General features: G+C 50.7%; 1 protein-coding gene across 4 annotated transcripts; it reads right to left on the bottom strand.

The window, feature by feature from the left end:
• Positions 1-245: 245 nt before the first annotated feature.
• Positions 246-23,436, bottom strand: CNDP2 (carnosine dipeptidase 2). Of its 4 annotated transcripts, none has more exons than XM_017866109.1 (12): positions 23,192-23,436; positions 19,531-19,682; positions 18,538-18,681; positions 14,390-14,552; positions 11,882-11,970; positions 9,820-10,020; positions 8,305-8,389; positions 7,069-7,229; positions 4,472-4,636; positions 2,253-2,394; positions 1,805-1,952; positions 246-906 (listed from the first exon to the last, which is right to left on the bottom strand). In XM_017866109.1, exons 2-12 carry the CDS (start codon positions 19,588-19,590, stop codon positions 837-839), a joined length of 1,428 nt encoding a protein of 475 aa, XP_017721598.1. In that variant the 5' UTR covers positions 19,591-19,682; positions 23,192-23,436; the 3' UTR covers positions 246-836. The 4 variants fall into 4 exon arrangements, with proteins under 4 accessions (XP_017721598.1, XP_017721600.1, XP_017721599.1 ...); XM_017866111.1 differs by having other exon boundaries at positions 19,531-19,627; positions 23,192-23,351; XM_017866110.1 differs by having other exon boundaries at positions 23,228-23,335.
• Between the last annotated feature and the right edge of the window lie 1,696 nt (positions 23,437-25,132).

Here is a 25,132-nt window from a genome sequence, read left to right as displayed (position 1 = left end):
CTGTTTATCCCAATTCAATGACAACCAGAACTTTTTTTTTTTTTGAGATGGGGTCTCGTTCTGTCGCCCAGGCTGGAGTGCAGTGGGGCAGTCATGGCTCATTGCAGCCTCCAACTCTCAGTCTCAAGCAACCCTCCTACATCAGTGTCCTGAGTAGCTGAGACTACAGGCATCCTACATCAGTGTCCTGAGTAGCTGGGACTACAGGCATGCACCACCACACCTGGCTCATTTTTTAAAAAACTTCTTGTAGACGGGGTCTTGCTACATTGCCCAGACTTAAGTGCAGTGGTGCAATTACAGCTCACTGCAAGCTCAAACTCTTGGTCTCAAGCGATCCTCCTGCCTCAGGCTTCTGAGTGGCTGGGACTACAGGCATACACCATCATGTTTGGTTCATTTCTTAAACTTTTTGTAGAGACAGAGTCTTGTTTTGTTGCCTAGGCTGGTCTCAGACTCCTGGCCTCAAGTGATCCTCCTGCCTTGGCCTCCCAAAGTGCTGGGATTATAGGTGTGAACTGTGGTGCCCAGTCAACAACCAGAACTTTCTGCAGACCTTGTGCTTTTGGACCTTGGGTATTTTCTGCAGGTCAAGCCATCCTGACCACTCCGAGAACTTACCAGGGTGGCTCAGCTGTCACTCTAGGTCACTCATAAGCCATCGGGTAGCTCTACCCATGGACAGCTGGATGCGCTTGTGTCTGTTCTCTGAAGTCGTAGCTGACCTGACAAGAGGGAGAGGAAAGAGGGAACCTTCGCTTCCCTGGGCGAGTCGGAAAAGGGTGGGGTGAGGGCGGGATTCCTTCTCGTCGGAGGTGACACACAGGAGGCCGGGCCTAGTCCTTCAGCTGGGAGACCTCATAGAGGTACGCGGCCAGCATCTTGGTTCCCTCTATGTAGTTATGCCTGGTAAAGAGGAACACATCGTCGTGTCAGCTGGTGTCGTGAGCCAACACCGAGGCGCGGGGTGACTCCTCTCGAGCCCAGACACACGCTGCCTTCTTCCTGGGGAGCATCCCCCAGCGCAGCTTGGGGGCCCTGAGCATTGCTTGCCTTCAGAATTCAGCACCCCAGTTCTCAAGTGCAGCTTCAGTCTGACTGCCCAGCCCAGAGACCAATCCTGGTCCCCTAGTGCCTGGGTAGTGAATATCAAGCTTGGATCGTGGGCTCCTCCCATTATCCACTTGTTTCTGAAGACCAGGCCTCCCCTCCGGTCCTCTCAGCCAGGTCTCTGTCTCCCCCTCCCTCCTTCCTGCAGGGTCTCTGTCTCTGTCTTAGCCCCTGATCGTCTGCCTTGGTTACCACAGGATGCATTCTTGCCTTCTGCCCTCCTCAGCTATGTTAGGGGCCAGAGGCCTCTCCCGGAACTGCCTGAGACCCCTGCCTGCTGGGCCCCTCCTGCTCCCAAGGCCGGCTCAGAGGCTGCACCCGCCCTGTTGTGGGAAGAATCCCCATCACGTCTGCCCAAGTCAGGGATGTGTCAGAGCAGCAACATGTGCAGTTAGCAATGACACTGCAGTTCCCCAAAAAGGAAACAGGAAAATGAACAGGAAAAAAAGGAAATGGAGAGAGGGGTAGAGGAAGTGCACAGAAAAACACTGCATGAACCTTGTTTTAGCACCTGCTCCTGCAAGGCCTTGTCCCGCCTCCCATCTGAAGTTCCCGCTTCGCAGGAAGGCAGGTCACGGGCCATCGCCCCCACCTGCTTCTCTTGGCAGCTGCACACGGTGGGAAGGGGAAGGGGAAGGGACGAGAGGGACGCTGTGCAGGAGACGCCAACCTGGGCCGCACCCTGGACCCTCACCTGTTGAGCTTTTCATTCTGGGAGTGGGCTCCGTCATCCGCCGACCCCATAGGCAGCAGCATGATGTTCTTGCCCGTGGCCTCCTGAAAGGTCAAGGTCACGGGAATACTGCCGCCTTCCCTGGTCAAGTCTGCCTCAACACCAAAAACTGGGGGAAATGGAATAAAATAAACGGTGAGCTTTGGGGCCCCAAGGTTGGGGATCTGTCTCAGACCACTATTCAGTTGCACTCAGTCAGACCCCGTGCAAGGCCCTGGGGACAGCAAATCCATGTTCGAGGTCTGCCGGGGCCCAGGCTCATCCCACACGCCGGCTGTCCTCATGCTGACTTAACTACGTGCCCAACGATACAGCAGTGCCCCGACACAGCTACGCGCCCACGCGGTGTAAGAGTCCTGTCAGACATGCGAGGGGCCCTGCCCAGCATCATCCACAAGGAGTGTCCAACCTGTCTTCATGGCTCTTCTCCCAGCCACGTAATGAGGGTGACTGCAGTCGGTGACCCAGGGCTTCCCACCGTGGCCCATGTACACCTTGAACTCGTTGGGGCTGTGCAGTTCAGCAAACTTCTTAGTCAGGTAGCTTGTGACCTAAACCACAAATAGAAGACAGACATACGATGCTTTATAAGCTTGGCATTCGATCCAATGCTAGTGACCTACGGGTCTGCTAAAACGGGGTCTACAGCGAGCCTACAATTGGCCTCTGACAGGTCTGCAATGGGTCTATGCTGAGTCTACAATGAGTCTCATTTTCTGTCGCTTAATACCGAGCTACGTAACGAGAGTAAGGAAAGAGGGGACTTCTGTTTTTTTTTTTTTGAGACGGAGTCTCTTTCTATCGCCCAGGCTGGAGTGCAGTGGTGCGGTCTCGGCTCACTGCAAGCTCCGCCTCCTGGGTTCACGCCATTCTCCTGCCTCAGCCTCCCGAGTAGCTGGGACTACAGGTGCCACCACCACGCCCGGATAATTTTTTGTATTTTTAGTAGAGACAGGGTTTTACCATGGCCTCAATCTCCTGACCTCGTGATCCACCCGCCTCGGCCTCCCAAAGTGCTGGGATTACAAGCGTGAGCCACCGCGCCCGGCCAGACAGAGGGGACTTCTCATCAAAAAATAAAACCCAGTTATTTCAAAGTAAAAGACAAAGTTTTAGTATCAAGCAATTCACTCTTTCCAAAGATCTTCCAAATGATGAAACTATTTAAATTAAGTATAAAAACAATCTTCCCTGACCTGCTTTATATTATGGACAGAATGTTCGTGTGCCCCCAGAATTCATATATTTAAGCCCTAAACTTCATTGTGACTACATCTGGGAACTTAACAGAAGTAACTAAGGTGTGAGACAAAGTCACAAATGTGAGAAACTGCGTGTGCGCTGATCCGCTTGCCGGCCTATTTCACAGGCTCCACCCTGCCACTACCTGCAGCTCTCGGGAAAGATGCTTTGAAGACAAAACGGGGGAGCACACACCACCCCTGCCTCTTGCCCGAGTCGCTGCATTCCTTAGCAGATAAACGACCCTGTCCTTACCTTTTCCCACACATAAGATAGCGCCTGACCGCATTAGTGGTTGCGCCTCTGTGACCTATGGCCACACGCGCTCTTACACTGAGGCTCAGTGTGGCCTGGCTGGAATGTAACATCTGAGCAGGTGCGATGTGATTCTGCACGCACCGAAGCTCCCCCGCCTGCAGATGAGCTGCGGGCTGAGCCGCTGTCTTGGAGCAGGCTGGCCAGGCCTCTTGAAGGCTGCTCCTGGGCCCCAGGCTGCAGTCCGCAGTCCTCAGTGAGACGCCTGAATAAAACTAACTTGAATTATTAAAAGCCTGGCTTTTTTTCTTTAGTATGTTTTTTTTTTCTTTTTCTAAACCTTATTTAGACAAAGGTTAAATGAGGCCAGAAGGGTGGGACGCAGCCTGAGTAAGAAGATACAGAAAGCCTGCCCTCCGCCATGTGAGGACAAGCGAGGTACCCTTGTCAGATGCCACAGCTGCCGGCACCTTGGTCCTGGACTCACCCACCTCCGACACAGTGAGAAATCCGTTTCTGCCACGTAAGCCACCCGGTCTGTGGTCTTTATTGTGGCAGCCTGAGCAGACCGAAAGCACTTCATAAAATAAATGACCACAGGCTACATTGCATCCAGACCCAGGATAGAGCCAGGCGCTTGTCCGGGGACTCCTCCTTGTGACAAGACCTCAGTGTTCAGCACGAAGGGCGAGCCCCAGGCTCCCGTTCCCAGTGGAAAGACTGTGACTCCATCTCCCCATGAATCCCAGCGGACCAGGGCAGTCAGAAGCTGGGCTGACCTCCAGCCACCAGAGTCCCCTCCACACGGTACCACGGTAAGGGGCGGCTCCGGGACTCTGACCAGAACACACTTGGCCCAGCGTTGGTGTTTGGCCTGGAGCCTTGAGGTAAGGTCAAAGGCCAGACTTTAGTAACAAAGGCCAGATCAGTAACTAAGGTCACTTCCATGTGATGCATTATCTTACATTAGCTTCTGAATCACGACTGTCGTTATGATTACTGATTTTGCCAGAGCCAGGAAGCGGGGCCATGCGTGGCCTGGGTGTCTGCCTAGTAAGAGCCTTTGTTACCCAAGTCTCTGCCTGGACACAGCAGCTCTTGGTCCCCGCCCTGCATCCCAGCCCCACATGCCTGCTCGCTGACGACTTCAGGAGTCATGTTTGGTACGAGCCTGATGGAGAACTTGCCAACCACCTTCCTGGGAATCACCGTCTTGGCCCCCGACCCAGAGAAGGCGCCTTCGATGCCATGGAGGGAGAGAGACGGGTACCGCCATCGATGCATGAGGATGTCTTTCTGCAGAAAAATCAGAGGGTCAGGGACACCTCAGGCACTCGGTGCCAGCCCTGTCTGCTCACTGAAGAGCTGGGAATGTTGTCTGGGAAATCAGCGGTGTGAGACAGGCCCTGGCCCAGGACCCCGAAAACCATAGGCAGGAGGTCCAGGTGCAGGCACCCTGCCCCGGTGCACTCTGCAGCTGCAGCGAGTGACTCAGCACAAAGGAGGCCCCTGACAGGCTGCACACCCTCAGGTGAGGCATTTTACTGCTTCTTACTGCAGTGTGGGTGGCTCAGGTCCACCTGGCAGAACTAGGAGAGCCACGCTGGCCACTGAGCACCTGTAGAACTGGGGGTGTCGAGGTCCCACAGATATTGGAGCTCTTGATGAGCCAGAGGCACCAAGAGGAGGAGGGGATGCAGCCCAGACTGTGTGCAGGCCTCTCCCAGGAGGAGGAAGAGGGGATGCAGCCCAGGCTGTGTGCAGGCCTCTCCCAGGCCCACAGGACACAGGTGTGCAGCCCGTTCCTACCGAGAGAGGACAGCCAGGCTGACCAGCAAATCTGGTACAGGCCTGTGAATACCGACGATGCCATCTCCTCAGACCAGGAGAGACTTCATCTCCTGTTTCCCAAGTGTGTCATCAACACCATGACCTTCCTGCCTGCCCCCACCCCCCACATCCCTGCAGCAGAAGGTGGGTCAAGAGAGTAGGTGTGCCCCCAAAGGGGCTTCCAGAAAGTTCCTCAGTGACTTAGCCACTGAATATGTAGATTTCTGTTTGCGAACCAAACAGCTCAATGTTATCTGGGAGGTACAGACGAGGCCCTAAAACACCATACACAGAAGCAAATACGAGCCTGAGGGACAGGGCAGGAGAAACAGACCCACCTTCTCCCAGGCCCGCTCCTCCCTGCACCCAACCCCTCGGTCCATGACATCACTGTCCAGTCATTGCCAGTGGGAACTTTCTCTTCCTATTCCAGAGGCTCCTCCCTGATGCCAGCCAAGGCTCCCACGCCTGCAATAGCCTCATGGGTCTCCCAGCTCCACTGACTCAGCTCCGACACCCCAACCCATGATCCTTCCCTATGCGAGAACCGATGAACTCAAAGCCTGGCAGGGTTCACCACCTCCTAGGAAGACACGGCCGTGCCTAGGCCATCAGGCCAGCATGTCGGTCTTGGTCCCAGGCCTCACTCCGCTGCCCGTCTGTCTCCAAGCAGCCAATATGTCTGTGCTCCTGCTCACTGGGCACGCCAGCCTTGCCCTGCACCTCTGCTGGCCGACAGGACCCTCTGATGAGCCTCAGCCGCTCCTAGCACCATGACCCTCTCCTCGTGCAGGCGCACAGCCTTTGGGACTGCCTGGTGTGGCCCTTAGCACATCCTTCCAGAGCCCTTGCCTGTCTGTCTCTGGGAGACAAAACTCAAGAGCCCAGCCGGGCCTTATTTCCCTTGTGTCCCAGGGCTGAGTTGCTTGATTCAACTGATGCTGGCTGAATCAATGGCACAGAACTTACATCTGTATCGCATAAACCCACAGCCTGCAGAACTTAACATCCATACCACATAAACCTATAGCCTGCAGGACTTACATCTATACCGCATAAGCCCACAGCCTGCAGAACTTACATCTATACCACATAACCCACAGCCTGCAGAACTTACATCTATACTGCATAAACCTATAGCCTGAGGAACTTACATCTATACTGCATAAACCCTACAGCCTGCAGAACTTACATCCATACCACATAAACCTGTAGCCTGAGAAACTCATATCTATACCGCATAATGCTACAGCCTGCAGAACTTACATCTGTACCACATAAATCTACAGCCTGCAGAACTTACATCCATACCACATAAACCTATAGCCTGAAGAACTTCCATCTATACTGCATAAACCCTACAGCCTGCAGAACTTACATCTATACCACATAACCCTACAGACTGCAGAACTTACATCTGCACCGCATAACCCTATAGCCTGCAGAACTTACCTCCATACCGCATAAACTTACAGCCTAGAGAAAAGTCATGACCCACTTTTCCCCTAACAGTGAGGTAAACATTCGGCAGTTTCCACCTCGCACTCGGCTCTGGTGTGGCTTAAATGATCCCTAGATCCAGTGGTAAGGAGGTTACTCTATAAACACAAACATGGCAGAGCCGCTGCCAGCAGGAGCCAGCCCATGTCCCCTCTGCATGCTTCTCCAGGTCTGATGGAATCAAAAGTGGATTTTGATACTAAAAAATTCCAGCGACCAGCAACCTGGTCACAGCCTACTTTCTGAGTGTCTCCACTGTTTGGTGATTCATGTGCACTGGACACTCCAGCTCCTTCCCTCGGAGACCTCCTGGAGCCAGGGAAGGTGACAGGGCCTGGGGGACACCTGTGTCACAGCGTGGCCCGGGCAGGTGGCAGGGTCGAGGCCTGAATTAGCACCTTGTTGCTGTGCAGGAGGATCTGCGCCCCCACGTCCTTGGCAAACTCCTCTATGTCAAAGTCGATGTCGTCATACAGCTTGTGCTCCTCTTCCGTGACGGCGGCCACAGCCTCGTTAATGCCGGGGATCAGGATGTTCCCCCTCTTGTCCACCAAAGAGCCTGAGGGAAGCGGGAGAGGGTTACAGCACTCAGGGGAGGCCGCGCCAAGGCGAGCTGCTCTTTCCTGCACTGACCCCAGGGAGCCGGGCTCAGGAGAGAGGCGGCTCAGGCCCCACAGCCACATGGCTGAGGGAGGGGCCAAGAGTAGCCACAACGCTCCACAGAATGATGCTCATGGACGCGTCCCATGCACGTGTCGCCTGTCAGGCACCGTCCGGGACCTCAGGCTTTGCCAGTGATGTAATCAGCCGAACAGCCAGTGGTGTAATCAGCCGAACAGCCAGTGATGGAATCAGCCAAACAGCCAATGAGGGAGCAGCTTAGGCATTCCCATTTCTCAGGTAAGAAGACGGAGGAACACGTGGGGAAAGGAAATTATCCTTGGTCATGGACCACGACACAAATCAGCAGACTGGCTTCACACAGCCCCACTCTAACAACCGCCGCACTGCCCCATGTGCCTTTTAAATACGCATTCCACAAGAAAAGTGCTGCTCCTGAGCTGAGGGGGGTAAACTGTGGGCATCACAGAGTGGATGTCACACGGGCAGCTGGCATTGGCGGGGAGGAATGGAGAGCTTGTGGATGCTGCAGGAAGGGAGGGCTGTGCTTGGCCTCAGAGCAGGAGGACACCAGGGATAGCATGATGGGATGCCTGGTCTCAACGAGCTGATCAGGCGGGGGACCTGGACGGGGCCAGTTATCACATAAGACAGGCCCAAACACATGCCCTGCAAGAGATGTCAAATGACCACATCTAAAGGAAGGACAGCACCATCTGGCGCAAGGGGCTTGGCCAGACAGGACCTGGGGGCGACGGAGTTGGGTGCTGGAGGCAGGGTAAGGTTTCACCAGGTGGTGACAGGCACACGAGGGCTTCAGGGGCAAAAATAAAACAAGGGGGCCTCTCAGAGGCATAAGTGAGTGGGAGGAGGGAGAGGCACAGTTGGAACCGAGACAGAAGTTGGTTCGTGTGGAATGCTGAAATGCACCCAGTGCTGATGACAGACAGCCTGGAAGTCATGCGCGTCCACTTTCCCCTAAACTGCGGACTGAACGCCCATCCCACACTTACCCATCAGCAAAATGAGATCAGTCATGGCCTCGTGCACCGAGCCCCCATACACCCCGGAATGGAGGTCTTTGTTGCTGCACTCCACCTGCACGGAAACAAAGGCTACTGTATCTGGCTGCCTAGTGGGAGCTTATTTTTATCATGTGACAGTGAAATCAACAAAGAGCATTTACAAGGCCTGACAATTTTCCAAATCAAAATTTGCTCCCTCAGGGAGCAAAGCAAAGCATTTCCCAAATTAAAAACTTAGGCAGGAACAAAAAAAAAAACAGCTTATCTGTGGCATATGCCAACCACAGATAAGATGGTAACACTAGCCACAGGTACAAGCATTCCACAGGGCAATCTGCCTCCCACTCAAAGCCTTGCTAGAAGTTTAACAAAGACCCTGCACCTCTGCTGAGAGGCAGCCCAACATGAATGAGACCCACCACGGGCCTGGAGCCTGAGACCTGGGGTCGGACCTCGCCCTTGCACTGAGCAGCCGCATACCCAGCGTAGGGCAGCTGCCTGCAAAGTGCCCGGCCTCCTGGCCTGCAAATGGGAAGAGGCGCAGTGCCCCTCCCAGCACCGGGGGTGACAAGGGGCCACTTTTAAAACCAGAACAGTGCCTTGCTCAGAGTGAGGGCTCAGGGCAGCAACTGCAGTGATTTCTAGCACTGTTCAGGTTATAAACGACGTCTGCAAACAGGATCTAATTTAATCACCACAGTCATCCTGTGGGGTATTGGGAGATGACCACCAGCCAGTAAGTGGCAGAATCCAGCCAGGCCTGGTCCTTCCCACTCTCAGTGCTGCCTCGGTTTCTCTTTTTTTTTCTGACACGGAGTCTCGCTCTGTAGCTCAGGCTGGAGTGCAATGGTGCAATCTCCACTCACTGCAACCTCCGCTTCCCGGGTTCAAGCGATTCTCCTCCCTCAGCCTCCCAAGTAGCTGGGATTACAGGCACCCGCCACCACACCCAGCTAACTTTTTGTATTTTTAGTAGAGACGGGGTTTCACCATGTTGGCCAGGCTTGTTTTGAACTCCTGACCTCAAGTGATCCACCTGGCTCGGCCTCCCAAAGTGCTGGGATTAGAGGCGTGAGCCACTGCACCGGGCCTCAGTTTCTCCTTATCCCGTGCAGTCACTTAGTCATGGGATAAGGAGCCTAAGTGCTAACATATCAATATTTCAACCTTCAAAAGGAAGTGTTTCTAAAATGCTTTGTATGTGTTTGCATCTCCTGAAATGAACTAGCATTTAATCTCCTCTCAGCCGCTCCGAGGCGACATTACAAATCACACTGTCCTAGCTTGACGCTGCTGTGTGTTAACTTCTGATCACTGGAAGTGTTGCTGTCCACCCTGCAGTATGACGGTGGTTTATGGAAGTTGGGAATTGGGGCACTAAGTGAGCCCTGTGCTTCTCCTTCCTGCGCACCTGACTTCTGGGTCCTTGCCTACTTTGGGCTTGGAAGAACCAGGAGACTCAGGGGTTAGAAAAAAGTGAAGCCGTAGAGCTTGCCACTGTACCTCGATGAAAAAGTAGCAAATGCCCCTGAGGCCATAGGTGATGCAGGGTTTCTTCTTTCCCAGCCAGTAATTGTCAGAAATGCAGACATAGTCCACATCCTTAAAGAATGTGTCTTTCTGGGCGAAAATCAGCTCATCTAGGCCCTCGGAGCCTGACTCCTCCATGCCTTCAAGGCAGAATCGGACGTTGACAGGAATCTCCTGTGAGAAGAGAACAGCAAGAATGGATATTCAGCTTTGTGAAACTTCCTTCTAGAAACCACATTCAGGATTACATATTTCACATCTCTGGCATTCTCCAGACTGACCACATGGGCCTCTGTGTGCACCTGTCGTCATCCCCTCCCCAGGCACTGCCAGGCCACTGTGGCTCCAGACCACTTGGACCTGTCCAGTCTCTCAAGGTGGGGCTCTCTGGAGCCACCCCACATGACCGAGGGGAGCTTCCAGGAAAGCCCGTGCCGCTCCCTCTGCAATAAGGGCCACGACACGAAGAACAGCACACAAGTCCTGATTATACCAGCGGAGCCACCAACACGAGGAGTGGTGGGTCCTCCTGTGCGACCTTCGCTGCTCCCAGGCACAGAAGCGCTGTTCTCCCTGAGGAGGCCGATGGGAACGTGCGCACCGTGCCGTGTATCTGAATCATTGTGGCTTCACAGGTGCTCGCCCGACTCTCACCCCAAAACCCAAAGGTGAAAAATGAGGTTGTGCATGAAGCTGGTGATTTGCCAAAGGCCAGGCAGGCTAAAGAACTGCAGGTCCTAAATGAGGACTCAAAGCTACTGAGTCCTAGTTCAAGACCGCCCAGGCTGCCCCCGGACAGCCCTGTTCATGGATGTGCTTCCTCCCCTGCCTCCCCCTCCTCTTCTGCCCTTCACGTGAAATCTTCCACAGGACCTCTGCCCGTGCACAGCCACCTGTCACCCTTGGTTGCCCCAGTGCCCGAGGTGCCTGCACTGCAGCTGAGGCTGAGGGCTCCACGGGGCCAGAGGTTGGAGCGGCTTCCTAGTTCCCGCCCAGCATGCAGGCTTGGCCGTGCCAGGCCAGGTGGTTCTGGGTGTCACTTCCCCACCATGTAAAGTAATCCCCTGGACCAGCAGGGCTGAGACCCGTTTCAGACCTAACATTCCATGTTTTGACAAAAATGCTTATCTTATTCTTATTTCATCATGATACAAGATAAAAAGCAACATGCAAAGATGTCTATACAGCATGATCACAACTAGGCAAAAAGCAACAGAAAATCTTGGTAAATTTCAAAATATTAATTGTCTTTGGATTCTAGGCAAGTATTTTTCTTTCTACTTGTCTGTTTTTTAGCAAACTTTGAACAATGAGCTGGTATTTCACAGGTAGGAGAATGCTTTTTTTCTTTTTTGAGACAGAGTCTCGCTTTGTCACCCAGGCTGGAGTGCAGTGGCATGATCTTGGTTCACTGCAACCTCTGCCTCCCTGGTTCAAGTGATTTTCTTGCCTCAGCCTCCAGGGAGCTGGGATTCCAGGTGCCCACCACCATGCCCGGCTCATTTTGTATTTTGAGTAGAGACGTGATGTCACCATGTTGGCCAGGCTGGTCTTGAACTCCTGACCTCAAATAATCCACCCACCTCAGCCTCCCAAAGGAATTCCTCCCAAAGGAATTGCAGGTGTGAGCCACCGCACCCAGCCAGAGAATACGTTTTAAAAATCAGAATTTAGTTTTAGGAGGACGTAAACCACACAGAGAGAGTGAGGGGCCTGTGTGATGTCATGAAGCCTGCACTACATTCTGGCAAGGGACAACACTCACAGACTGAAGTCAGGGACGGAAAAGTCACATTTCATGCGGTGGCAAAAACCATGCTGAGTTGCCAATATTGTGACCTTAAAGCAGCTGTAAAACAATTAAACTTTGAATGTTTCTGAAAGCTGGAAACATCATTTGTGCTGATAAGGGCTAGGGGACGCTTGTCTTCTCTTTTCCTGTGAGCTTTACAAGCTGTTGTGTGAACAGAGAGCCTGTCTTTGTATGGCTCAGATGGAACCCAGGACTCAGGCAGAAGTCAGCGTGGGGGCATACCTGGTCTGTTTTCTGATACGCTTCCAGGGCGTTTATCCAGCCGGCCACCGGGCCCTTATCATCAGTTGAACCTCTCCCATACAGCTTGCCTAGAACAGCAATCCACAAAATCATGAAGTGATGATTACAACGAACCCAGAAGCAGCATGTCTCAGGTGCACATCTGATAACCCCTTAGCCAAGCAAGGCTTCCCCTTCCAAGATCAGAAGCCCCCAGTCTCCACCTAACACTATTGTTAAATTTGTCAGATAATTCGACATCATCAAAGAGATAAGCCATGTGGATGCTCCCAAGTCCCCCCTTCCCTCTCCCACCGTGGTCACGGTGGTCAGATGGGGGCACGGCTTCCCGCTAGGTCAGGGCAGAGACCTCCAATCTGACTCCAGGAAGTCGCAGCCAGCTGCTTAGTTCATTAAAACCCATTTACCAGAAGCAGCGGGGAGCTCCTGACCTCCCGGGGCTCAGCCTGCTTCCCAGGTCCCGCTGTCTCAGCATGACCCAGCCCATGGCAGTATGAGGCTGAAAGTCATCACCACCTGGGGAATTTCCTTTGACCAATGAAACCCAACTTTTCACAAAAACTGAAGGTCAAATATAAGCTTTTCTAAAAAAAATCCTCTTCCCTACGACAAACACTGAACAACTGCAGTGGCTGGCACGGTGCTGGCTCAGAGCTGCAGACAAATGTGACCTGCCCCCACTCTCCAAGGCTCCCCAACAAGGAGAGGGAGGCCGGGCGGCTGGCAGTGAAGCTTTACCACAGTACAGGTGCTCTTCCAGGTTCCTTGACAGTAAGGAGCCTACTGAGGCTGGGACAGGGAGGGCTAAGAGGATGGTCGAAGGCAGGCCTCACAGAGCACGAGGCAGTGGTGACAGGGCTGATACCTACGCAGGTGCCCAGGTGCAGTTTTGAGCAGCATACGCTCCTGGGGGCTGCAAGTGGTCCCGTGTGGCTGGATACAGGTGGGAGAAGGGGCCAGCAGAAGGCAGGCGAGGGGAGGGACCCTCTGTGCCATCCTGCGTCCCCCAGGAGGAGTCAAGAAGAGAAGTGGCATGTTGAGGTCACTCTGGGAGCAGCCCAGAAAGGGAGTGGCACTGTGAAGGCCCAGAAATGGAGAGCAGGACCCAGCCACAGAGTGGGTGAGGGAGACAGGGAGCTTTCAGTGTGGGAAGGGCAGTGGTCCCGAAGGAGAGCCTGGTAGGGATGGGGACCAGTTCCCGGTGCAGGTGGCAGAGGTGGTGCCATCACGGAGACTGTAAGACAGCAGACAAGGAGCAAAGACAAGGACTTCTGTTCAGAGACAGCGAGGTCCAGGAGTGAGGGCACAGTCAAGCAGACATGCGGGTCTGACACTTGAGGGCATGGCCAAGCAGACCTGTGGGTCTGATGCTCGAGGGGCACCCAAGTGCACAGAGAGGGTTAATCCTACAATCCACCATGACAAGGACAATGACATGGAATGTTGCTTTAAGTAAAGTCATTTTCAATTTTGCACAATAATGAACACAACTGACACTGGGCCAGGGAAGGTTTGAACACAGATGCAATGAAACACTTGGAAGGGCTTCGAAGAGAAGAGTCTGGAATTCAGCCCAGAGGGGCCTAGCACCAGGGCGGGAGGATTCCTCATCTGGTCAAAGACTCCCATGCAGGCACATGTGGAAATGAAAGCAGAAGGCCTTTCCACCAGAAGGAGCAGGAAGAAAAGAGAGGCCGGTCTGCGGGGTCCCTCACAGCACGGGCCTCGAAAGGCCTGCAGGTGCCTGGCACACGGAAGCACTCGGTGAATAACAGGAACATCGCCACCCCTACCGAGGCAGCTGGGGTGAGGGAGGCCACTAACAGATACTGCACAAGCAGCTGTCGGTAAGGGCAGGGGAGGGGGACAAGGGGACAGGCTTTTCAGGATGGCCCTGCCTTGATTCCAAATGTGCATTCTAAGAAAAAGCGTCAGCAGTAGAGGAAGCCTGGTAGACCCCAGCCATGGGGTGCTCGTTTGCACACGAAAAGGCAGCCTTTCTGGAAGTTCAGCGACAGAGGCACATGTGAGAAACCTCCATTTCTAGCTTATATTAAAAACAGTCTGTGCCTGGCGTGGTGGCTCACACCTGTAAATCCCAGCACTCTGGGAGGCTGAGGTGGGGGGGACCACTTGAGGTCAGGAGTTCGAGACCAGCCTGGCCAGCATGGTGAAATCCCGTCTCTACTAAAAATAAAAAAATTAGCTGGGTGTGGTGGTGGGCACCCGTAATCCCAGCTACTGGGGAGGCTGAGGCAGGAGAATCGCTTGACCCCCGGGGAGGCGGAGCTTGCAGTGAATTGAGATCTTGCCATTGCACTCCAGCCTGAGCTACAGAGTGAGACTCTGTCTCAAAAAAAAAAGATTTTAAAAAAGTAATAAAATAAATAAAATAAAATAAAAACAATCTGTACTGGAAACAGAAAAACGGACTAGCAGTGACTTTCCAAAAGTCAGTGCTTTTCCTCTGGGCATGCATGGGCTCACCGTCTCGCTCCACCAGGGTGAAGGGCTCGCTGTCCCAGCCGTCCTCCAGGGCTGCAGGCTGCACGTCCAGGTGCCCGTAAATGCACACGGTCTTCTTCTGTGGGTCGGAGCCCAGCCTGCCGAGCAGAATAGGAGGGAGCGGGATCTCCGAGCCATCAGGGAGCTGAGCATGGAGAGGAAAGGAACCAAGGACAGCCTTTGTTTAAGAAATGCAGTACTTAAGGTGGAGATTATTTAAAGACTTTGAGCTTCCTTATCTGTCCTTATCAACCAACCTCTATTGTAGCGTTTAAGAGCACACTGTTCAATGGAGTCACTAATGAAGATTTACTTTCTGACTTTCTTGTACTCCAGAGCACAGGTACAGAATCATGTTTGCCAGTTGCAGGCAGTTCGGTAATTTTTTTTTTTTTTTTTTTTTTTTTTTTTGAGACAGAATCTTGCTCTGTCACGCAGGCTGGAGTGCAGTGGCGTGATCCCAGCTCACCGCAACCTCTGCCTCTCAGGCTCAAGCAATTCTTAGGGTCTCAGCTGCCCAAGTAGCTGGGATTACCGGTGCCGGCCACCATGCCTGGCTAATTTTTTGTATTTTAGTAGAGACAGGGTTTCACTATGTTGCCCTCACGGTGGTCTCGAATTCCTGAGCTCAGGCAAACCACCCACCTCGGCTTCCCAAAGTGCTAGAATGACAAGCATGAGCCACTGCACCCGGCTGGATTTGGTAAATTCTTAAAGACTGATGTTTCTTTGACTTTTATATAACAAAACACGCAGGCTGAGTTCGGGATGCAACTTAGTTTATTATTTTCTGAAATGATGGTTAAAATCAACTATAATCTAAAATCAGAAGAGATATTTTTGAAATTCTGTGCATAGATTACAATTATGCATGGAAGAGGCCATAAACCAAGATATAAAGAAAAAAAAAAAAACTATATCTAAATTCACATTTAGCCATTCTAAAAAGTTAGTGGTAGCTGGTATGCCTTCTGAGCTTTGTCCCAAAGGCACTACCAGTGTTCCACAATCCCATAGGAATGGAGGACGGGACAGGCATCCCAGCCCGCCCCTGCATCTAAATGGAGGCAAAGCAATCTAGGGCTTTTCCAATTTTCACATCAGGTCAATGGTCTCCGCCTTTTACTTTAGACCTACTCAGGCTGAGCAAAACTCCTGTGGCCACACAGCTCCTCACCAGTGCCTATATTCCAGCACGAAGACACCCCCCGCTCATCACAGAGGGCCACAGGCAGGTGGCAGGGGATGGTTTTAGCTGTAGGAGGAAGAGACTGTTCATACTAAAACATGACATCCATATTTTTCAGTCTAGTTACTAGAAAATACTGGTCATGAAAACAGGTATTAACAGACAGACACAACACACAAACTAAAGTGATACTGAAGTTAAATTAACAGTTTGCAATTAAGAGGTAAAATGAGCCGTCACGGAAATGACAACTGGATCAGGACAGTGCTGGTGATGGGCTGAGAAAAGTGTCCCCTCCAAACTGCAGGGCCCCCAGCTCTAAGTGTGCAAGCTCTTTAGGGAACTGGGCAGGTGGCTGGGATTCTTGTGGGATCCAGGATTTGTGTTCCCAGTAATTTCAGTAACTCCTGTAACCTGATGGCTGCCAGTGTGCAGCATGTAGCCTGACGCCCTCATTTGTCCCAGCAGCACTGTGGCTGCGTGTTTGGCGTATGGCCTGATGCCCCCTGTCCCAGCGGCACTGTGGCTATGTGTGCAGTGTATGGCCTGATGCCCTCATTTGTCCCAGCGGCACTGTGGCTGCATGTTTGGCGTATGGCCTGATGCCCATCATTTGTCCCAGTGGCACTGTGGCTGTGGCTGTGCTTTAGTTCTCACCAGGACAGCCTGTAGCCACCAGGGACAAAGAATTGTTGCTGAAATCTCCCTGCTCTGGTCCCAGGGGACCCATGGCCTTGGCAGTCCCAGCTGGCCCTCAGCTTGCCTGAGCAGAATAATGATTTTCAAAGGACCACAGATTTTCTCTAAATAAATTCCTGCTCAGTAGGGCTCCTCTGAAATACTTCAGCATTTTCTGAGAAACTGCTTGGGCCCATAGGTAACATTGTTCTGAAATGCCAAACATCACCTTTCCTTCATCAGCCTGAAAAGACTCCGACTTCTGCACTGACACAGGAGAACACACACCTCCACCTTCACCCTTGCATCAAGTCATCATCACTCTGAAAAACAGAAAACCTCTGCCACCCGGGCATGTGGGAAGAGAAAAGAAGAGAAGAGAAGATGTGGGGTCACCCCTCAGCCACGAGCATCTCTGCAGAAGGTTTCCACCAGTGATGAAATCTTTCAATTCCTTCATAAAACTCAGTGTTATGTAATTCAAAATAGTATAACAGTAATTTAGCTTTTTATGAAAGGCCCTTTCTTAAGAACTGTACAGCAATGTCAGTGATCAATGAAGTAAATATAACTATTGTAATGAAACAACTCCTAAAAATGATTTACCTCACCCAGATTTTTCAATATATTAGGAAAAAAGAAAGGAAAGGGAGCAAGGTGAGTGTGACCCTCAAAAGAAACAACATGAAGAAGCTTGGTTTATTCTCCCAAAGACGGGGGGAAATTGGTGGGAAGCTATAATATACCTTCAGTCAATTCTCAAATTTGTTTTCAGAAGAAAACCTCATATGAACAGCCCTGCCTGGGGAATCGGGAGGCCTGGGCGTGCGCCTGCTCTGCATGAGCCTCCCGTGGGCTCCCATGGACACAGCTGCCTGGCCTCCACTCTCTCCCTCTGACGAAACAAACACGCTGAACTGAACGGCCACACCTAAGCTTCCAGGGCTGTGATTTCAGCTTGACACCCAATCATCAGGCCGAAGGACCCAGATAAGCCTAAGCTTGCAATTAGATCAAAGAATACAAAAGAATATTACCAACTTTGAAAATACATGGCATGAAACATGCAATTAACACAAGGCTGAAATCATCTGAAATAAACTAGTGAAATAATATACAGTAAGAGGCCAGGCATGGTGGCGTGACAATTTGGGATGCCAAGGCAGGTAAACCACTGGAGACTAGAAGTTTGAGACCAGCCTGGAAACCCCCGTCCCGACAAAAAATATATATATATACACATATATATATGTGTGTATGTATACACACACACACACACACATACACACACCTAGTAAGTCCTCACTCAACTTCATGGATAGGCTTCTAGAAACTGTGACTTTAAGTGAACAAAACTACCTTATTCAATGACCTGTTGTTGTATGCTGTCTTGCTTAAAGCTGCAGTTTCTAAGAACCTGTGGATGATGTGAGTACTTACTGTACCACAAAGTGAGACTGTTCATTTAGGAAGAAAACAAACCATTCTCACCTGTCAGAATCCTGCAATGAAAAGCAACCGACCCGCACACAAAATATCTGTTATGAAAAAGTGGCTCACACCTGGCATCCAGCATTTTGGGAGGCCGAGGCAGGCGGATCACCTGAGGTCAGGAGTTTGAGACCAGCCTGGCCAAAGTGGCAAAACCTCGTCTCTATAAAAAAATATAAAAATTAGCTGGGTGTGGTGGCGCACGCCTGCAATCCCAGCTACTCAGGAGGCTGAAGCAGGAGAATCGCTTGAACCTGGGAAGCGGAGGTTGCAGTGAGCCGAGATCACACCACTGCACTCCAGCCTGGGCGACAAAAGGAGACTCTGTCTCAAAAAAAAAAAAAAAGAAAGAAAAAAAGGCTCAGGGATGCAGCACTGTGTGTGGGGGGGGGGAGCTGGGAGTTGGGAGGAGTCTTTATCATTTTTAAACGGACATGAATAAAGTGTAACTTCCTAGTTTGAAAGCTACGGATCACTGGGACGGGAATCTCAGCCATTCTCTAAGAAGGACTATTACATTAACTTAGTCTTGAGTAACTGTCAGCAGTTCTCCTTCCTGGAGAAAAATGCTGAGTGCCACAAAACCTTTGCCCCAGTACAACTGAAGCAGTCACGTACAGGACTTACCATCCAAATCAGGCCCTTCCTTTTTTGTTTTAAAGATGCCTGGAGTATTTGAAGCGAAAGATATTTTAAGAACTTGTGGAGTCTTGTCAACCCCTCAGGCAGAATCTGTTTGTGGTCCTGCACTGCAAAGAATGCTGACTCCTACCTTTTGTTTTCCGATATCCACCAGTTCCACAGAGCCACCCAACTGCTTAACATCTGCGGCAGCAACCTCCATCATCCTCCTGATTTCGCCTCTCTTCTCGGGCCACGCGGACACACTCTGGATAGCTACCCATTTTGCGAGTTTCTGTTTGTGGACAACAAGCAACCAAGAATTCTGAAAAGGTGTCCCTGAGGGAGAAAAGGCTTCCATAATGTTGCCATGTTCTAGGCACACGTGGTTGTCTGACCCTCTGTGGCTGCTGCATTTGAATAGGCTGACTGGAAATAGGACAGACCCATCACATGTGCTTTGGGTTTAAGATTTTAAAAACTGTTTGTACTAACCCTGTACCAAGAACTAGAGTACAAAAGAAAAATGTCAGATGGTTTATTTTAACGATTAAGGAGGAAGTAAATGTAAAATGTACCAGGTTCCACAAATAAGTTTCTATCTGAATCTAACTAAATTACAACTGAAAGATACAGAAAATACCCAATGTTGCCACAGTCCAAATTAGCTTATTTATCATCCTGACAATGGCCAAATTTTCTAAAGCATAATTTTCAGAATGAGAATTCTAAAGATTTCATCTGTAATGTGTCTACGAAGAATACGTTTACAGCATAATGCTCTAAGTTAACATCAAGAAACAGATTTATATATAACATTATTGAATTACTTAGAATATACTTAATGCAACCTATTTAATCTGTAATTATCACAAGAAATTGTTGATGGAGATGAAACAAAAATTTCAATTAGATTTGCTATTCTTAGAAACATATATTAACACTTTGTCAAAAACCAAAAGTGTAACCTACACTGTAGTAAGAAGCTAATGGAACAGATCTCTAGGCAGATCTTCTAACTCTGGATTTAAATGGCATAATTCATATTAGCTCTTGACAGTTTCTCTGGACCCCATGGTATTAAATCAGATTTTAATGAATAGGGATTTTAGTGAATATCAGATTTTAATGAATATTCCCTTACCTTAATGTAGCGATCCTGATTTTCATCAATGTACTTAAACAGGGTCGTGAGGGCCGCCATCTTTCAACCAAAGCCCAGTCCACAGATCTTGAAGGTTCTTGGAAGGAAGAGCAACTGGTCAGTCCTGTCTCTAGTAGGCACTGACCGGCAACCTGCCCAGAAAGCACTTGTTCAGAATTGTAAAGTGTTGCCCCACCCTCCCAGCCAGCACTGCAACACCCTTAGCCACAAATGCTCCAGGAAGTGACTGCAGCTTCAGAGACAAAAGCTCTGGGAACCAGTTAGAGGCTGGGGCTAATCTTCCCTCCTTTACTTGGAAGGAAAGTTACACAAAATTCCATGTCAGATGACAGGTAACAGAGGGAGGGCCTGAGTTGAAGAAAATACGGTGAAAACTAAAAGCAGGCACTTTTCGTTTCACCGGCACTTTAATAAAAATTTTTATACTCTTAAAGCCCAAAGGTAAGTTCCACTTTCTGTTATCCCAGAGGATATAGTCACTTCAGGGATCTCAGCAAGAATGTCACATCCTGTGTCCACCACCACAAACCCACAACACAGACGACAGAGCCCAAGGAAAACCAAAGTCAGTTTAAGAAAGTTGATGATCTTAGTCCAGAAACAGCCAAAGGGTAACAGCTAAACCTCCACAAGCACCTGACCAAGAGGCCACACAGGCTCCAGGACACATGCTCTCACCCCCCTTCAATGTGTGACGCCCAGCAACTTCCGCCCCACTCACAGATACAGGTGAAAACACATCATCAGACTCTTTTTAGAAGTCGGAATGAATACAATGTAAAAATGATTCTGGTATTGGGACTTTTATAATTGGCTTTCTGCAGCAGAAAGCACCCAGCTGTACTGAGCAAATTCAAGACTGTGGGGCCATGAAGTGCCTTGGAATCACAGCTGCGGAGTTACAGGACCCTACTATAGCCCCGTGTCTACATGCCAGACAAATGCCTGTGCATTGACATGCTTCAGGTAAAGAGCATTGTTTTCTTGGTATAGGATTTCAAAGAGATTTCTCGGCAGAGAGGTCACTTTATCCACCGTGACACCAAGCGTGGCAACTGTTCACAAGTGGCCGTTGCTGTGCAGGGTGATGAAATCGTAGGGCACTGCAAGTTGCAAATGTGATTTCTATATGGGTGGGAGATCCACCCACTGCCTTCTCAAGTGTTCTCTTCCTCCTCTTCAAACACCAGCCACAGAGCATGGAAGAGCTACATACTTCCCAGCCAGCTCGGATCTCTCCGCTGAGGCACTCATTTGGAGGAGCCTCAAGTAAGACAGAGCCCATGAGCACGCCGGAGAGGCGTTTATCAGTGTTAATACATCAAATTGTCGTCCACCTGTTGCCAAAAATGTACGCAGGGAAGCTACCTGTTCACATTAAAAGAAATCCTATTTAGCAGGACAATATGCTACATGTGGTGATTTTCATAGTTCCTGGTTATTAAATGCCACAAATCCCAAGCTCACTGTGGTACATTCTCATTAATATTATGCTCTTGTAGTCAAATTAACCAATGGCATTATAGCTAAAGTCACTCAAAAATATAGTCACGTGCCACATAACATTTCCATCAACAACGGCAGTGGTCCCAAAAGATTATAATGGAAAATAATTCCATTATAATCTAAAAAATTCATTTTCTGTCTAGATATGTTTAGATACACAAATACTTACCACTGTGTTACAACTGCTTACAGTATCCAGTAAAGGAACAGGTATGGGTTTGCAGCCTAGGAACAACAGGCTGCACCACATAGCCTAGGTATATAGAAGGCTGTACCGTCCAGGTTTGTGTGAGTGCAGCTCAAGATGTGCACACAACAACGAATCGCCTAACGATGCACTTTCTCGGAATGTGTCCCCATCCTTAAGCAACATATGACTGTAATTATCTAAGTTACAACTTTCACTAAAAGCAAGGAAACAGAGATCAGACTGTTCTACCATCAGAGATGGGCTAAAAAGCAACTCCTGCTAATCACTCATCCAGTCAAACCAGGTTAGGCCAGGTTCCAGTTTCTCCTCCCACTCACACTTCTGGGTTACCCCTGTTTCACCTCCCCCCTGTTACAAAGCCATTAAATGGAACCATTTTTATATGCTCTGGAGAACACCACTAATTGAGGTAAAAGCAGTATGCTGGATCGAGCAAAAGCAAGCATTATCCTTTTAAATGACACCTCACTCCCCTCTAAAAACCTAAAGTTCATAAGGAGTAACTTTATTTATCGAGACAGGGTGTCATTCTGTTACCCAGGCTGGAGTGCACTGGTGCAATCTTGGCTCACTGCAATCTCCATCTCCCAGGCTCAAATGATCCTCCTGCCTCAGCTTCCCAAGTAGCTGGGACTACAGGCGCGCACCATCACACACAGCTAATTTTTGTATTTTTTGTAGAGACGGGGTTTCCTCATGTTACTCAGGCTGGTCTCGAACTCCTGGGCTCAAGCGATCTGTCCGCCTCGGTCTCCCAAAGTGCCGAGGTTACAGACATGAGCCACTGTGCCTGGCAAGGGAGTAAGGGAGTAACATGATTTGAATGTTGAGACTGGTGGAGGGAAGGAGAAATTGCTGTGGCACCTGGAACCATCAGTAGTACACACAAATGAGTCTTCTAGTTCTGAGAATCTCAGTCCCTGTTCCTTGATAATTGAAGGCATATATAACACAAATAACTGAATCACACCTTCATGTCTGTATAAGAACCAATAAAAAAAATCACCAGTCTGCCCAAGCTAGAACTTGATCCCTAAACACAATGTGAATTCTCTTTCTCCACTCCTGCCTGCAAACATTAGGGACAAGGAAGGCATCGGTAGCAGGCCTCGGGTTCTCCGCCTCTTTATGCAGTCTACGCTTGGATGATCTACGGAATCTGACCTTGGTAGGCGGTGGGGAGGGGTAGTTTTGTGGCCCTGTGAGGACGAAGGTCTCAAGGACATTGGTCCAGGCGGACCAAATATTGTTTCTATTTCACAGATGAGGAAACTGAAGCCAACTGAATGAGACACCTGCCCCAGATCATCAAGCTGGCATGGGAATTTTGTCTCCCCTCAGATGCTTCCTCCTATATAAACGCAGCCTCAAATGCTAGTGGGAGCTAGGGACCCTGTCCAGGGCCCTCTGAACCTGGGGCGCGTCTGTCCCGCCACACCCCCCACCCTAGGTCTTCAGGAAAGGGATCCCTTGGAGAAAGGCTGGAATTCTCAGCAGGCCCCTGAGGAGGGGAGTGGACTGACCAGCGCTCGGCTCCCTGCAACCCCATCTGCAACCAGGGTCGTTCCACTCGACTCCACCAGGGAGGGCCACGCAGGCTCAGGCCAAGTGCGCCGCCCAGCTTGTCCCTGCGGACCGGGGACGCGCTCGGCGCTGCTGGGACATGAGTGGCCCGGGTGAGCGGGGCCCCGGGCCTCCGGAGGTGCGAGAGTCCCCGGGGCCATGGCCGTCACGGGCCTCCGCCCCCGACCGCGCGCTAGGGCACAGCCCGGACACCATTGTTTCCGCGTGGCTGCGGCCGGGCGCCCCACGCTCCCCCACGAATGAGGCGTGACTCTCGCCGCTGCCCGGGGTCCTCCCCGCCCACCCCGTTCTCCGCTGAGGGTGCCCACCCGGGAAGGAAGGTCCATCAGGAAGACCCACCTGGGAAGGGAGGCCCACTAGGCAAGGCCCTCTTACCAGCAGAAAGCGCGGCGCCGGTTCCGCACCACGTGCCCCGGCCACGACCCCCGGCGCGGGCCCGCCCCGCTGTCGCCCAGGCCACCAACCCCGCCTTGTCCGGAGGGCAGACATCGCCACGCCCCTCCACGCCCCCTCCACGCCCCCTCCACGCCCACCAATCCGGCCAGAGGCAGAGGGGTGGTGTCACCCACTCCCCGCCCCATTTCCGTCCGGCGCCTGGTGCGGAAGGCTGAGGTCACCTCTCCCAGCTCCATTTCCGCTTCGCCAACCAATCCCGGCCTGGTCTACAGGTCTTACGTCACTCCGCCCCTCCCCGACGGTGGACGGGGATGTGGGCGTGGCGAGGGGGGTGGAGATTTCGTGGGTTGGGCTTCAGGGGAGGCAGGACTCGCGGCAGCGCGTGTCCCAGCTGTGGGCTTGTGCTGTGCTTCCCGGTCGCTCCTGGATGGGCGGGAGGGCCTGGCGCTTCAACGGTGGGGTCCGAGAAGTCGCCTGCAGTGCAGCAATGGAGTCCAAAACTGGGGGGCCTTGACTCCACCCTCTAACCTCCTAGGCTCTGGAGGTCCCGCGACACTCCCCTTCCCTCCCGCATCCTGCACTGCGCTTCCGGTTGCGGAGTCGGGGCACGGACTCATGCCGGTCACACAAGCTCCAATGACAGGTCGGTCTGGACTGGATTAGCAAAGCGTTCGTAAGCACCGTTACTGATAGTGGAAATATTTTAGTATTTGTGTCCCATGACCCTAGGAACTGATGAAGGAAGCAGAGCCAGCACCGTTTATGAGCATCTGCGACAGAGCTTCCCTTTTTAATCTTTACAAAATTCTTGGGGGTAAAATTGTTATTCCCTGGCCTGCTCACTTTTCCGATAGAGTATTCTCAAAAGAGTGTAAAACTTGTGCCACTACCACATTCTTTAAGGAGTGATGGCTCGGGGGCTATTATTTTTTTAAAATGAATTTAATAGTTGTAAGAGATGTGTACGTTCCCACATAACGTAAAATGTTAAAATGAAATTGCCTCCCCCCTTAAAATTTACATGGCTTGTTTCCTCTTTTATTTTTATTTATTTATTTACTTTGAGACAGAGTCTCTCTGTCGCCAGGCTGGAGTGCAGTAGCCCAATCTCTGCTCACTGCAACCTCCGCTTCCCGGGTTCAAGCGATTCTTCTGCCTCAGCCTCCCGAATAGCTGGGACTACAGGCGCGCGCTACCACACCCAGCTAATTTTGGTATTTTTAGTAGAGACGGGGTTTCACCATGTTGGCCAGTGTGGTCTTGATTTCTTGACCTTACTGATCCACCCGCCTCAGCCTTCCAAAGTGCTGGGATTGCAGGCATGAGCCACCCAGCCCGGCCTCCTCTTTTATTATTTCCATTCCACATCCCTCATAGAACTTTGTTAAATGTAACGTTTTTATACTTAATAGTCTTACTCATACCCTAATCATATTTCTCTACAACAGAATATGATAAAAATTTGAATTAATATTTACTTTGCTATAACCAGATGAGATTAGGCATGTTCAGGGTGGTATGGCTGTAGACACTTTGCTATAACCAAAAAGCTTCAAGTATTAAAATGTGTTCTTCTGGATTAAATTCTCGTAACAATTATTAGTACATAAATGATAAAAAGAAAAAACTATATTACACATTTTGCAAACATTGCAAAAAGTAAACATTGGTGGAAAATACATCCTTTAGTCATATCTACTGGGCTTTTAAATACCTTCAGGTATCTGTAAATGAGATGATTGCTGAAAAGAGTCAGGGTTTGGTAAAAAAAAAAAAAAAAAAAACATATATATATATGTAGCAAAAAGAAGTGATTTAGAGTAGAAGCCGTAACACACTACTGTTACCAAAATTTAATAGGCTCAAGGTAAGAATAAATAATGA

This window comes from Rhinopithecus bieti, unplaced genomic scaffold (genome assembly GCF_001698545.2).
Source record: "Rhinopithecus bieti isolate Rb0 unplaced genomic scaffold, ASM169854v2 scaffold_84002, whole genome shotgun sequence".
Taxonomy (NCBI): Eukaryota; Metazoa; Chordata; class Mammalia; order Primates; family Cercopithecidae; genus Rhinopithecus; species Rhinopithecus bieti.
The sequence above is the reverse complement of the archived record's forward strand: the minus strand, read 5'-3'. Positions and strand labels throughout refer to the sequence as shown.